At 53.8% G+C, this 13,886-nt stretch overlaps 1 protein-coding gene across 1 annotated transcript in view; it reads left to right on the top strand.

The window, feature by feature from the left end:
• Positions 1-3,073: 3,073 nt before the first annotated feature.
• The window catches only part of PPL (periplakin), a 49,997-nt gene continuing 39,184 nt past the window's right edge, over positions 3,074-13,886 (top strand). The window contains exon 1 of the mRNA XM_004373230.1: positions 3,074-3,167. Within this exon, the coding sequence (XP_004373287.1) occupies positions 3,106-3,167 (62 nt within the window). The 5' untranslated portion in view covers positions 3,074-3,105. The remainder of the gene's footprint in view (positions 3,168-13,886) is intronic.

The raw sequence follows: 13,886 nt of genomic DNA, 5'->3' as shown, positions 1-13,886 counted from the left end.
ATGTGAAGAATGTTGAAATGGCAGACATGTTGTCACATATATATTTACCACAATAAAAAAAGAAATAGAGAAAACCAATCCATACACATGATTATAAATAAAATCCGGACACCATAAAAGAATACTTAGTGAAAATTCAGATTTCTCTCTTATCCCTTCTGAGGGGAATCACACCTAACAGTTTCTTGTGGATCCTTCCAGAAGTTTTTTCTATGTGTGTCCAAGCATAGGTAACACATAGATTCCTCTTCTTTCTCTCTCTCGCTCTCCAATACAAACGGGAGCCCCCTATGCGTTCTTTGGCACTTTGCTTCTTGCACTTGACTATATCCGTGTCTGGCGATGTTCCACATCAGCCTCTCCTTTTTCAGCTGCAGGGTCCTGCCCAGCGTGGAAGCATCCTGGGTTATGTAATCAGCCTCCTCCAGACACTATCAGATTGTTTCCAGGGCTTCCTCCTTAGCTATAAGGTAACAACGAACATCCCAGAAGGTACACCTAGCACCTTCATGAGCTTAGCACCCAGTGAGAACCCATCTGCAGGGAAGCTACTCCTGGGAGAAGTAAGGAAAGGGTTTCCAGGCAGTGTGACAGCATGGGCAAAGGCAAAGGGACCAGCTAGATTCCCTCCGAGTCCCTCCCTGTGGCCCGTTTGGGGTGCAGGAGGAAGGGTCCGTGTGGGTGAGTGAACAAGCTCTGCCCTGAGTTTGGCTTCTGCAGGTCCCCGGTGGGCTCTCCGCCTCTCCACCTGTGTTTGGAAATACCTGCTCCCAACGTTAGTTGGCTAAAGGGGGCGTCCGCTCGGTGCCTTGTCCCAACCTCCACCCTTGGAAGGAAGTCACTTCAAGCAGAGGGAATTGCTCAAGACTTTACCTGCCCCAAGGAGCTTCCAGCCTGCGTGAGTCAGGCAGGGCCAAGTTCAAAGGGGAGTGACTGGAGATAGGTTTGGCGGGAAGCTCTGATCAGGGTCCCTGCCTGAGTGGCAAGGGGGCTGCAGACAGAGACCCTCACTCCTGGCTTCTCACAGGGAGGCTGCAGACCACCAGGGGAACTCGTCAAAAGTTCAGATTCCTTAGGGGGCACTGAGTTTCGGTTAAGCGTGATGGGACAATTTGGAAACACAGCACAATGGGATGAAAGTAATTGATGTCACTGAATTGCACCCGTAAAAAACAAGTTCAGATTCCTGGGCCCCTCCCCAGACCACCTCAATCAGGACCCCAGAGAGCCAGGGCCCTGGAATCTGCATTTTACTTATTCCTTGGGGATTCTGATGCACACCAGCTCAGAACCACCGCCTAGGTGGAGTCCTTTCCCCTTGTTAGGTTTCCAGGCTTCTGAAAAGTTAATCTGAGTGGTTTTTTATTATCATGAGTCCCCCCAAGACTGGAAGCCCCTCGAGAGAAAGACCCCTTTTCTGTTTTGTAGTTTTCTTTTCTCATGTAGCAGAGCCATGCACACAGAGGGTGGGAGGGTGTGTAGCTATCCATTAAGGAGCGAATGAACGAATCCATTGAAGACCCTTCTCCAGAAAAACGCACGCGTGGACATGCACATAATGCAAGCAACTTAAGGGGAAATGCAGACCCCCTCAAGCCCACCCACAGATGTCCCTTCGGTGACAGGGACAAGAGAAGGACTGAAGGGCACCCAGTGTCCTTAGATGCTCTGCGGTCTGCGGCAGGAAGGAACCCTGGGAATCAAATGCCCCATCAACCTCCTTAATTTACAAATCAAAACACGAGGGAAGGGACTGAGGACTCACGCCAGTCCAGGGCTCTTGCCCACCTATCTTCCCAGACCCGGGTAGGCCTCCATGCTCCCCATTTGACCCCCAACAGCACAGCAATTTGGCCATAACTTATCCTGCTGACTTCTGGAGTCTCCCCTGGGGACTGTGTGCTTGAACCCCCAGTGTCCTCCAGAGTGGCATGGAACCCGCCTAGCTGTCAGGGCCCCACTCAGGCTGCCTGCCAGGCTCGGGTTACTGTCTGCCCAACTGCAGCCTTCTCCACTGGCCTACAGTCTAACCTGGGCACACAGTGGTGCACAATCTAGCCTAGGCACACACTGGCACATGGGCCAGGCTGAGCACACACTGGCACACGGTCCACCCTGGACACACATTGATGCCTTCCAACCTAGGCACACACTGGCAAGGTCCAGCCTGGACACACTGGTGAGGTCTAGTCTGGGCACACACTGGCAGAATTGTGCAATGTGCCCATTCTGAACTAGAATCAAGCAGCTTTTAAGACCAGCCATGAAGTATTTCTGTCATGCCAGGACCTAGAATTATTGAAGTTTCAAAGGACTTTTTGTCTGCCCTAGATGGCATGATGCGAAGCAGAGCAAAGCTTCCTGCACATGGCTTTGGGCCAGACACTGTGTTGGGGATTATCTGCAGGAATCCTCTCACAACCCTTTGGGAAGGGGGGAGCTGATAACCACCGTTTGCCAAACAAGGAAACTGAGGCAGGCGCAGTAAGATACGCCGAGGCGGCTCCGGTGGCTAGTTGCGGAGTCAGGATTTGATGTGGCAGGCAGACCTCAGAGCCCCCTGTTTTCAGTAACCACTCCACTGCGCCCATTGGAGTGTCGTTCTCTAGCTATAAGGGCACAGAGTCCCCTCTGGTCTCTGCCCACCTCTGGCCTCCGCCCACCTGTTGGGGAGCCCCCTAAGGGTCAGAGCCAAGCTCCGGGGCAAGGCAGAGCCGGGCAAGGGTTCTCAACCAGGGCGCGCGCCGGGCCTGGGGGTGCTCGGAAAGCTGGCCTGTGCCACGCTCTGGAGCCCAGGACTGGGGGGGGGGCCTGTCCAAGACCCAGTGCCCCCCCTCCGCCGGCCCCGGCCGCACTCGCTGGGGCTGGGCGAAGGCCAGGCGCTAGCAGCGCCAGGAAGCCCCGCCCGCCCCGGCCCCTCCTCGGGGAAGGTAAGCACCACCTTTGCGGGGAGCGGCCGGAGCGCGAGTGGCCGGCGGGCGCCCCGCCCCCCGCGAGTAGAGCCAGAGCCGCAGCGCGCTCGCTCGCTCGCTCGGTCCGCCGCCCGCTCACCTGCGCCTGCAGCCTTGGTGCGCGCCGGGCCGCCCGCCGCCACAGCCCGCCACCATGAACTCGCTCTTCAGGAAGAGAAACAAAGGCAAATACAGCCCCACCGTGCACACTAAGAGGTGAGGAGGCGCCCGCCGTGCCCCGGGGCCCTCGGAACCGTCGAGCCCTGGCGCGGAGTGAGGGGCGCTGGGCCGGAAGCCCCGCCCGGGCGGGGGGCAATGGCGGCGCCCTGGAGGCTGCAGGGGCACCAGGAGCACGCCCCGGAGGCCCGGAGCGCGGGACGTGAGGGAACGTGGGCCCAGGGGCGACCTGGAGCTGAAGCGACGCCGTGGTGGCGATGGGGTTGAGCTGGGGCGCCCGAGGGGGCCCAATGGCTGGCCCCAGGGAGTTCTAGAAGCCTCAGAGCACGACCTTGGGGCCTAGAGGGCGGGGAACTGAGCTGGGCACAGGAAACACCCGGGTCGGTCGCCTTTGCGCCTGGGGTCGCCCTGAGCCCGGAAGCACCGCCGGGATTGGGGTGGGAGTCCGAGGACCCTACACTAAGGCCAGGGCGCCGCAGGAGGCCCTGGCAGAACCGTCTAGGGGACGCACGGGGACAGGGAGATTGAGTAGGGGTGTGTGGGGTGGGGGGCGCCCAGCGCTTCTTGGAGAGCGCACAGGTGTTCCTGGCGTCGGGGAGGCGAGCCGGGGGTGGCGCAGTAGGGGAGCCACCTGCGGCAGCACTTCCCCGCACCTGCCACCCAGCGCTGAAAGCCGCGCCCAGAGGAACCGGGTGGGTGCGGGTCACAGGCTGAGAGATACCCTCTGACCCCCAGGAGTCGGGGGTCTGTGCTGCAGGGCGGCGCCGGGGGCCCCCTCCTCGCCTCACTGTTTCTCAGAGGGTGTGTCCGTCCTCCCTACACCCCCGCCTCTCCAGCCAACTCTGAAACTGGCGGTGTCTCTGAGCCGCGAGTTCCCAGGCAGCTTGGAAACGGAATGACATGTCTTGATGTGTTTGCGTTGAGACGGTGGCCCACGTCCGTTTTGATAAGCGTTAATGTATTCACTTAATAACCGGTTTTGGGGAGCTTCCTGGAGATGCTGAGATTGAGGGAGGGGGCGGGACTTCCGCCCCACCTTGCTCCCCTCCACCCAGGGAAAATGGGGTGGGGGCTTCTGGCTGGGAGGGAACACTTTGCCAGCTTCTCTGGACTAGGGGGAAAGAAGGTGGGGGACTCAAGGGCACAGCCCACCTGGCTGGGAGTACCCCCTCAAGGTGCCCTCACTGGGTGGCCCCCACGGTACCCCTAAGCAGCCCCTCACCCCCTCCCCAGTCCCCATGTGAAGGTGACAAGAGGGCTCTGGGTGGGCACCTGCCCCTGTGGTCCAGCCTGGACAATCTGTCTGACAGGTGGACCTAGATTTCCAGCCCTTTCACAAACCCCACTGCCCTGGCCTTCCTACCACCCCCTCTGTTTGGGCTATTTCAACCTCAGAGGCGGTTCTTCCTCACCCCTCTAAGGTTCCCCTCCACACCACCCCTCACCAGATCTCTCACAACCCCAGAGACTGGGTGGGGTCCTTCCCACTGTTCCTCCATGCCGGGTCCAGCTGGCTCTCAGACTTGGCCTGGGGTCTGGTCCAGTCTCCGTGCTGTTCGCGGGCATTGCACAATTGGACACCCTGTGCCAGCCACCCCCCACCCCCAAGACTCAGCCCCCTCCAGCCCTTCACACACGCACACACCCACACTCACTCGCGTGCAGGGAGCTGGGCCAGGCGGGGCCCCACCTTCTGCCTCCCCGCTCCCAGCTCTCCATCCGTCCCCAAAGGCCTGAGTTTGGACGCCTGGACTTGGACACAACAAAAAATTAAAATGAACCCGGAAAAGCTGGGAGGGGCTCCGGCTTTCCCGGCAGAGGGTAGAAAGGAGGGCTTCCTGTCCTTTACAGCTGCCAGGACATGGGGTCCTGCCCCCCCCCCGCCCCTTTACTCCGGGCCCAAGGCAGCGCCTCTTCCTTTGGCTGACGTCCGTTGGTCCCCAGATCTCAGCTTAGAGGTTTCTTTCCCCAGGAAGCCTGCCCTAATTACCCTGCTCAGGCTAGGGTGAGACCCTTCCTGTGGGCTTCCCTGGGCTCTCTGTGAGCCCCATCCCAGCGCTGAGGATGATGGCAGTGTCTGCCCCTCCCTGCATGCTCTCACCTGCCCCGGCATCCCTTGGCCCCAGCTTCTCGGTGAGAGGAGAGTACTTGGACCAGATCGCGGGGTGGGGCAGCACTTTGTCCCCCTCTCTCCCAACAAGAAGCTCTTGAGCAGTACATACTTGGTGCCTAGCCCTGTACCAAGTGCCACATGAGGGGCTTGTAGCTCTCAGACGTGGTCCCTGGTGATGGGGAGCTGACCCCCAAGGTTTTTTTTTTTAATTAAAATTTTTTTTTAATTGTAAGTGCACTGTCCAATCTGATAGCCTCTAGCCGCATACGACTATGGAGCACTTCAAATGTGACTAGTCTGAAAATTTTTAATTGTAAAATATACATAATCTAAAATTTACCATTTTAGCCATTTTTAAAGTATACAACTGCATAGCATTAAGTACAGTGACAATGTCGTATAACCATTACCACTGTCTAGTTCTAGAACTTTTTCATCACCCCAAACAGAAACTCAGTACCCATTTAAAAATAGCTCCCCACTCCCTCCTCTCCCAGCCCCTGGCAACCACTAACCTGTTTTCTGTCTCTAGGTTTACCTGTTCTGGACATTTCATACAAGAGCAGTCGTGTAATATTTGTCCTTTTGTGTCTGGCTTATTTGACTTGGTGGCATGTTTTCGAGGTTCGTCCACGTTGCAGAATGTATCAGAGCTCCATTCTTTTTACGACGGAATAATACTCCGTTGTATGGATAGACCACAGTGTGTCCAGCCACTCATCATTTGATGGACGTTTGAATTGTTCCCACCTTCTGGCTGGAGTGCTTAGCGCTGCCGTGAACACTGGCATACACGTGTCTCGGTCTCCAGGTTATTCTTCTCACTCTGACTTTCTAGGGGTCTCCCCCGTGGTCTGGGTGAGGATGGGGCCGCTGCCGAGATTCAGCAGGGTGTGGTCTGTAGGAGCTCCAGGCCTGGGAGCAGAATGCCTCTGACCCCAGCTTTGCTGCATCTGCTTGTGGACAAGTCATGGGACCTCTCTGAACCCCAGTTTCCCCATCTGCAAAGCGGGGCTGGTGATGATAGGCGTCTCATGCACAGGGTTGCTGGCATGATGGAGAGAACGCCTCTAGCACCTAGGAAGTGACCACTGTCCCCGAGCCAAGGGACCCAGGAGTCAGGAGGTGTGCTTGTCACACCCAGGCAGTCAAAGGGACCACAGAAGTGCCGAGTTAGTGAACAGAGGGGCCAGGATGTTGGGTGAGCCTGGTTGAGAAAACCACCCCTCCTGGGGTGTCAGCCTTTTAGCAGCTAAAACTGGGGTGGGCTGGGACGAGGGTGTGAACCCCTGCCGTGCCGTAGTCCTGGTTCCTAATGACAGGTGTGGGAGCTGATAGTCATGCTCAAGCTAATGACAGTAGGGAGGGCCTGGGGACCTGCTCCCCCGCTCCTTGGAGGTGGCACAGAACTGTGGCTGAGCAGCTGCTGCTTCCTGGCTGCACACCCTTGGGAGAACTGCTTGGCTTCTCTGAGCCTCTGTTTTCTCACCTGTAGAATGGGGATAAGCACACTTGGCATAATGATTCAGTAAAATAGTGTAGGGACAGGGTTGAGAGCAATAGGAGGCCTCACTACCCAGCCACTATGATGACAACGGTAGTTATAATTATCGAACAGATGCTGATAAGGTACCTGCTGTGTGCCCAGGATTGAGCCGAATGCCACAATGGGCAGGCTGTGCACTGCACACCTGTGGGGCTGTAATGGATCCATGGGGGGGCAGGTGGATGTGCAGGAGATATGACCCCCTCCCCTCACCTGAGTGGCTGGCAGTCGTGTCTGGGAGATAAGGTGGAGTCAAACTCTAATACATGTATGTGACATGATTGTGGCATGGGGTGATGGAGCAGCTCAGGGGGCAGTGGGACATAGACAAGGTCTCTAGCCAACCTCTCTGGTGCTCTGTGACAGATCTTGAGGTGAGAGCTGTTGGGTCAGAGTGGAAATCCTGGAGCTAGTCAGGGAGGTCTTCTTGGAGGAGGTGTCTGACCTGTTGGGGAAGAATGAGTGGAGTACTTAAGATCTAGCTCTGCAGTCAGGCTGAATTCTGCCTCTGTGTGACACCGTGAAAGAAACTTGACCCCACTGAGCCTCAGCTTCCCCATCTGTAAAATGCGGCTAATCTTGTTTTTCCTCCCAGGCCTGGGTCACAGTAAGCGCCCAGTGGCCTGACCTCAGCCTAGGCAGGGCGGTTTCAGGAGGAAGAGTCCTGGGATGATGGCCCAGGAGGATGGTGAAATGAAAGGGTGCCCTCCTGGAAGCCTGTTGGTGGTTAAGAGCACAGAGCTTGAGGTCGGTCAGGCGTGCGTTGAAGCCTCAGTTCTGCCTCTCCTGAGCTACGTGACCTTGGGCAGGCCACTTAACGTCTCTGGGCCTCAGTTTCCTCATCTGTGAAATGGGTGAGGTGGTGAGGTCACCGGCTGGATTAAGCCAGATAATGTATATGATGGACCCACGCCGGACCTGGCTCAGAGTATCCAAAAAAAAAAAAAAAAAAAAAACACACCCACTGCGATCGAGTGGATTCCAACTCATAGCGACCCGATAGGGTTTCCAAGGCTGTAAATCTTTATGGAAGCAGACTGCAATGTTTTTCTCCCACGGAGCAGCTGGTAGTCTCAAACTGCCAGCCTTTCAGTTAGCAGTCAATCGCTTTAACCACTGCACCACCAGGGCTCAGAGTGAATGCTCTGTAAATCAGAGCAGCCAGTATCAGTAATCATGGCACTACTATTGAGAGTAACACCAGTGCTAGCCCCAGAGCTGACAGGGGCAGCTTGTCTCGTTCCGGCTCAGGTGTGGCAGGAGGACAGCTGAACCGACCCATTTACCCAGCACTCACATGGGCACCCCATCAGGCAGACACCTGGAGACATGCAGACACATCGATAAGGGACAGCTGGGGAATCTGAACGATTTGGGAAGGGCTCCGTCAGCAAAACCCACGTCTGGGCCCTGGACTGGAGTGAGCCAGCCATTTACTGAGCATCTACTGTGTGCCTGGCATGGCCATGGGCATTATGTGATCTCATTCTGACAACATGCCTGAAGGCGGGTGGTGGTGTCCCATTTTGCAGAGGACAGCACTGAGGCTGAGAGTAAAGGCAATCACCTCGGGCTCACAAGTGGCCGACGCTGGGGGTCCACCTACCGGCCACGGACTGGCAGCAGGAGTACGCAGGGCTCCCTGGGCTGGATGGTGGAGTCTGTGTTTCCTTGCACCACCCCCAGCAGCCCTTTCTGCTGCTCCTCTCTTGGGCGTTGTTCCCACTTGCCCAGCTTCTCTTGACACAGGAAATAAGACCCGATGGATTAGATTCAGGGCAGAGCTGAGGTTAACTTAAAGGAATGTCTGCTAATGGTGACATTTCAGGCATTGTCAGAGACAGTACTTGGGGACAGGAGGCCTGGGGAGAGGGATAGCTCAATTCACACTACTTGAGCAACACCCCGAGGTGGGAGAGGGGCATCGGGAGGGGCTGGGGGCTGGCGGAGAAGCTGTCTTGCAGAGTTTGCAAGGCTTCTTCTCGAGAGTGGAGGACCCAGGATTCCGAGCAAGCAGCTCCTCTCTGCTCCAGGCAGGCTGTGCAGGAGGCTCTGGCACCACCTGCCCCCTTCCCAGCCGGCCTGCCCCAGACTGTCTGGGGAGTCGAAAGAGGGAATGGCCTCTCTCTTTGCTTTTTGTGAGGCCTCCTGAGCCTGGGGGGCGCTGCTGGGTGCTCTTAATCTGACCCACTGAGACTTCAGGTCCAGCCCTGCCCTTCCCCACTTCCATGGTCCCCACTTCTCTCTGCCTCCAGTGCTAGCAGCCCAGGCAGGGCCACCAGCTCCTCTCACCTGGACACCACAGTGGCCTCTTCATTGGTCCTGCAACCTCCTCAAGCACCGCAGTCCTCTCTCCCCGTGGTGGCCAGGGAGCTCATCACAAGATGCAAACCTGTCTCTGTCCCCTGCTGCTTAACCTGTTTGCTCTCAGTTCCTCTGGGGGCCACTGCCCTGCACAGCATGAACATACCCCACCGCCTTCTCGGTCTCCACTCTGCATCAGCCTTATGGCCTTTGCCCATGCTGTTCCTCCTGCCTGCAGCGCTGTTCCTGCCCCTCTTTGCGTTTCTATTCCTCCTGCGTAGTTCACCTCTGTTCCTCAGGGAGGCCTTCCCCAACCTCTCTGCCTGGCCAATCCACCTAGTCTCCTGTCTCCTGATTTTCTTTGTGGCTCTTATGTAAGTGGCCGTTTGACCCTACATGGCGGTCAGATGGGTAATGAATGTCCGTCTCCCCCCAGAGACTGGCTGGTACAGTTTAACGAATGAATGCCTAGGAGTCAGCCATGGGGGACTGCTGAGATTCTCTCCCTTCTTTAAAATATCTCACATTTGTACATGCTGGTGTGTGTGCACACCCCCCAGGGGTCAGTAGAACCAAGAAGGTGGGGGTTCTGTCTAGTGGAAAGGAATGCAGAAGTGTCCACTGACCCTTGTCCCCATCCAGTCATGTACTGCGCGCCTTCTGTGTGCAGGACGGTGGGGGTGAGTGGGCTGAGCACATAGCCAGCAGTAATGCAGGATGATAAGACCTGAGATAGAGGAGGCGGAGGACAGCAGAAGAGCAGAACAGGGTCAAAACCTAGCCAGTCAGGCTTCCTGGAGGAGGCAGCATCTAAGCAGGATATAAGGACCAGCAGGAGATGGCGGAAGGAAGAGGGAGCACCAAGGAGATAAGGCAGGGGAGGTGTGTACCCATGTACTTAAATCTTAAAAAGCGTCACACTGAGTGAACAAAGCAAGTTGACTCAGGATGCAAAGATTATGATAAATTTATGCAAAGTTTTAGAAACGAACATACAAAGCAATCCCATATGATGTTTGTGGATGCAAACGTGTATATGTACTGAAAGTATAAAACAGGCTTAGGAAGAAACCAGCAACTTCACGATGGTATTACTGACAAAAACTAAAAACCAAACTAGTTGCCATTGAGTCGATTCCAACTCATGGCGACCCCATGAGTGTCAAAGCAGAACTGAGCTCCAAAGGGTTTTCAGTGACTAAGATCTTTCGGAAGTAGATCACCAGGCCTGTCTTCCGAGGCATCTCTCAGTAGATTCGAACCTCCAACCTATCGGAGAGGGCTAAAAGGATAGTGGGGTGAGCTAGCTGAACGATATTTCTTTTTTCTTTTACCTGAATACAATTTTTTATTGAAGTATTTTTTTTTCTGAGCTTAATAACTTTATACAATATTTTCTTTCTTTCTTTAAAAAAAATCTGAAGCAAAGATGGCAAAGGGAGAACACCAGTTAAAACTAGGTGGTGGGAACATGGGCAACTGTTTATTTTCGGTCCTTTTGTGTGTGTTTGAGATAGGTCAGGACTTTTTAAATTTTTTAAGCTTAAAGTTGTGCTGTCAGAGGAACCAGCACGTGCAAGAGCCTGGAGGGAGGTCCAGAGCCCTGCATTTCAGGCCAGGGTGTAGGGAGAGAAAAGGTCTCGGGGGAGGAGGAGGAGGTAGCCGGGAGGGGAAAGGGGAGCAGGCATGGGGGCCAGAATGGAGGGAAAGCCTGCAAGTACTGGATGGGGAGACTCACATAGAAGGTGTTAGGCAGCAAGGAAGTGGGAGGGGAGGGGATACGAGGGAGGTTGTGAGCTTAGGAGAGGCCCTGAGGTTGGGTCCCAGTTTGGAATAATAACCCTAAATTACGATTTATGTTGTTACTGGGCACTGCATTTGTCCTTTTCCCGATAAATACTGCCCTCGCCCCTCTATTCCAGATGAGACAACTGAGACTCTGAGTTTCAGTGATGTGCCCAAGAACATTCAGCTGTCAGGAGCAGATTCTGAGCTGGCCACCCTGGCCCCGCCTTCCCTGGGCAGAAGGTTAGGTCAAATCTAAGATAAGCACAACGCCCCTGAGCCGGATCACTTGCCAGCAGCTCCATCCCACTGCTGGCCGACTCTGGAGGACCAAGGGGCTGCAGAACAGTGATTTACAGAATTCCTTGCTGTTCTAGCTGCCTGGGCTGGGATGTTAGGTTCATCATACTTTTAGGGTTTTTGTCTTCTCCATCTTGGGTGTGGGGACTGCCACTGAAAAGAGTTGAAACTGTCCAGTTGAAGGTTTAGGAAGGATCGTGAGTTGGTGGCACAAAAAACAGGAGGCTCTGGCCCTGCCCCCCTCCCCCTGCCACAAGATGAGCAACCTGGCTCTTCCCGTCCACGTTACTGGTGAGGAGACCAAGGCCCATGGACAGGGACTGAGGGCGTGGTGGGTTGGGAAGAAACAGCCCGGGCTTTGGGGCTTCCAGGACCAGGTCTGCTGGTTGTCAGCTGTGATGCTGGTCATGTTCCTGCCCCTCCTCTCTAGAATGTAAGTGTATGAGGGCAGGGGTTTCCATGCTGTGTGGCCACTGCTGTACCCACAGAACAGTGCCCAACACATACTGGGTGTCACCAGTGGTTGGAGGTCTGTTTTGAATCTGCAAATTGGAGGCATGTAGGATTGTGGATGATGTGCGTACAGCATCAGGCATGTAGTAGGTACTCAGTAAACTGAGGCTGGTACTCCTTGCCCACTGGTCTTTAACCTAGAGTGATGTCCTAACACTCAGGGTGCCAAGGTTGGCCTGAGCCCTGTTTTAATCTTGCAAAAAATCTTCAAGACACACCCTGGTGTTACCTACAGAGGCTGGAACTTCTGTGTGCGTGTGTGTAATGAGAGACCACGAACACACCCCTGACACAGGAAGCCTAGGCCCCACTGAAAGGCCAGAGGTGGGGCAGCCTTCCCTGGGTGCAAACAGATTAGGCTGTGAAAAGGAGCCATAGTTACTACCACAGTAACAACCCTCCCAGCTTAGGCTTTGCATCCCGAGGATTAATAGCTGGGTGTGGGCGAATTTACTGTCTGATTATCATGCAAGTTTACAGTGGGGAGAGTATGAGTCAATTGACCAATCAATCTGGTATGTATTGGGTGCCTTTTGTATACTACTTTTTCACAAGACTTCCTTCCTATAGGTATCTAGGGATTCTTCCTCATCCATTTCTCTTTAATCCTCCTAACACATAGCCATGGGTCATTTCCTCATTCTTAACTCTGATCTCACATTGGAACCACCTGAGAATCTTTAAGAATGCTATCTAGGCCATTTCCCAGACCAGTTAAGTCAGAATCTCTGGGATGGGGCCCAGACATTGATCTTTGGATGTGTAGCCAGGGGTGGGACCTACCTATTTATACCGATTGCCTTGCTCTGTCTTGTCTTGATTACATGGACCATGCTTTCTCTTTTCAGTGGCAGTTGTCTGGTATGTTGTACTACATTCCTTTATCCTCAACCTTCCCATGTTGTTTGGTTTCAGATGGGTGTTTTGTAAAATGGCATATAGGTGGATTTTGGTGGTGTTGGTTTTTTTTTTTTTTTTTGTATTGTCATCTGAGAGTCTTGTCTTTTAATAGGCAAGTTTAACCCATTTATATTTATTGTAATGACTAGTATGTTTGGACCTACTCCTGCCACATTATTTTGTATTTCCTACTTATCATGCATTCCCTTTATTTCCTTTTTGCTCTTTCCTGCTTTTTATTGGATCGAACTATAATTTCACAATTAAAGTTAGGATAGAAGGTCTGAATGGAAGAGAATGGAGGCAATTACTCAGGCCCAGGCAATTTGGAGTCTTTGTAATTACAGTCATTGGGTGTTTTTCTTAACCCTACCTATTAGGCCATAAACTTTTAGACAATAAAGATTTACTCAACTTTTGTGAGCGCTTTTCTGTAGCCCTTAATTCCAGGCCTTGCTTAGGGTTGGGGCTCAATAAATAGGTGTTGAATAGAGCAGACATTTTATCGCATGTCAACAACTCATGCCTCCAGGAGTTTGTTAATGGAGAAGGCCCTATCTTAAGGGTCCATAAGAGGGATGAAGAGAGGACAAGGAGATGTGGGGTGGGGGGTGAAAATTTACTCAGTGATTATTGAGCATCTAGAACGTGCCAGCTGGAACTACAGCACGCATTAACGTAGACACTTACTAACCCTGTGACCCTGGGCAAGTTGCTTCTCTGCCCTGAGACTCGGTTTACCCATCCGCAGTGTGAGCAATAGTAGTACCCTACCTTGCGGGGTTGTTAGGAGGATTAAAGAGGGAATGCATGTCAGGCACTGGAACAGGGTGTGGCCCCACAAGGTGTTCACTGAATACCCTTCCACCCTAAAGGCCTTTCCTCCTGAAAGGTCTGTTCGGCGGCACAGGCTGGGAGTCCCTCATGGTGGCATCCTAGGAGAATGACTCAACCTCAGTTTACCACCCCTGAGTGTTACCCAGCCTCCAGGATTAATTGTACTGACACCAATGCCAACAGGACGTAAATCACTATGCTACCCCGGGTGGCGACTGCCCCTCCATGTCACCCCATTTGCCCGATGCCTCCCTATTTTTTGTCTGTGGTGGGGTGGCTGTGGGTCAACATTAACCTCCCGTTTTACAAGAAGGTGGCTACTTGGGTTCAAATCCTGTTCCCGCCACTTCCCAACTGTGTGTCCTTGGGCAGGTTATTTTTATTTTATTTTATTTTTATTGTACTTCAGGTGAAGGTTTACAGAAGAAATAGTTTCTCAGGAAACAGTAGTACACATATT

The sequence above is a fragment of the Trichechus manatus genome, unplaced genomic scaffold, assembly GCF_000243295.1.
Source record: "Trichechus manatus latirostris isolate Lorelei unplaced genomic scaffold, TriManLat1.0 scaffold00024, whole genome shotgun sequence".
Lineage (NCBI taxonomy): Eukaryota > Metazoa > Chordata > Mammalia > Sirenia > Trichechidae > Trichechus > Trichechus manatus.
This window is presented reverse-complemented; position numbering and strand designations above follow the sequence as displayed.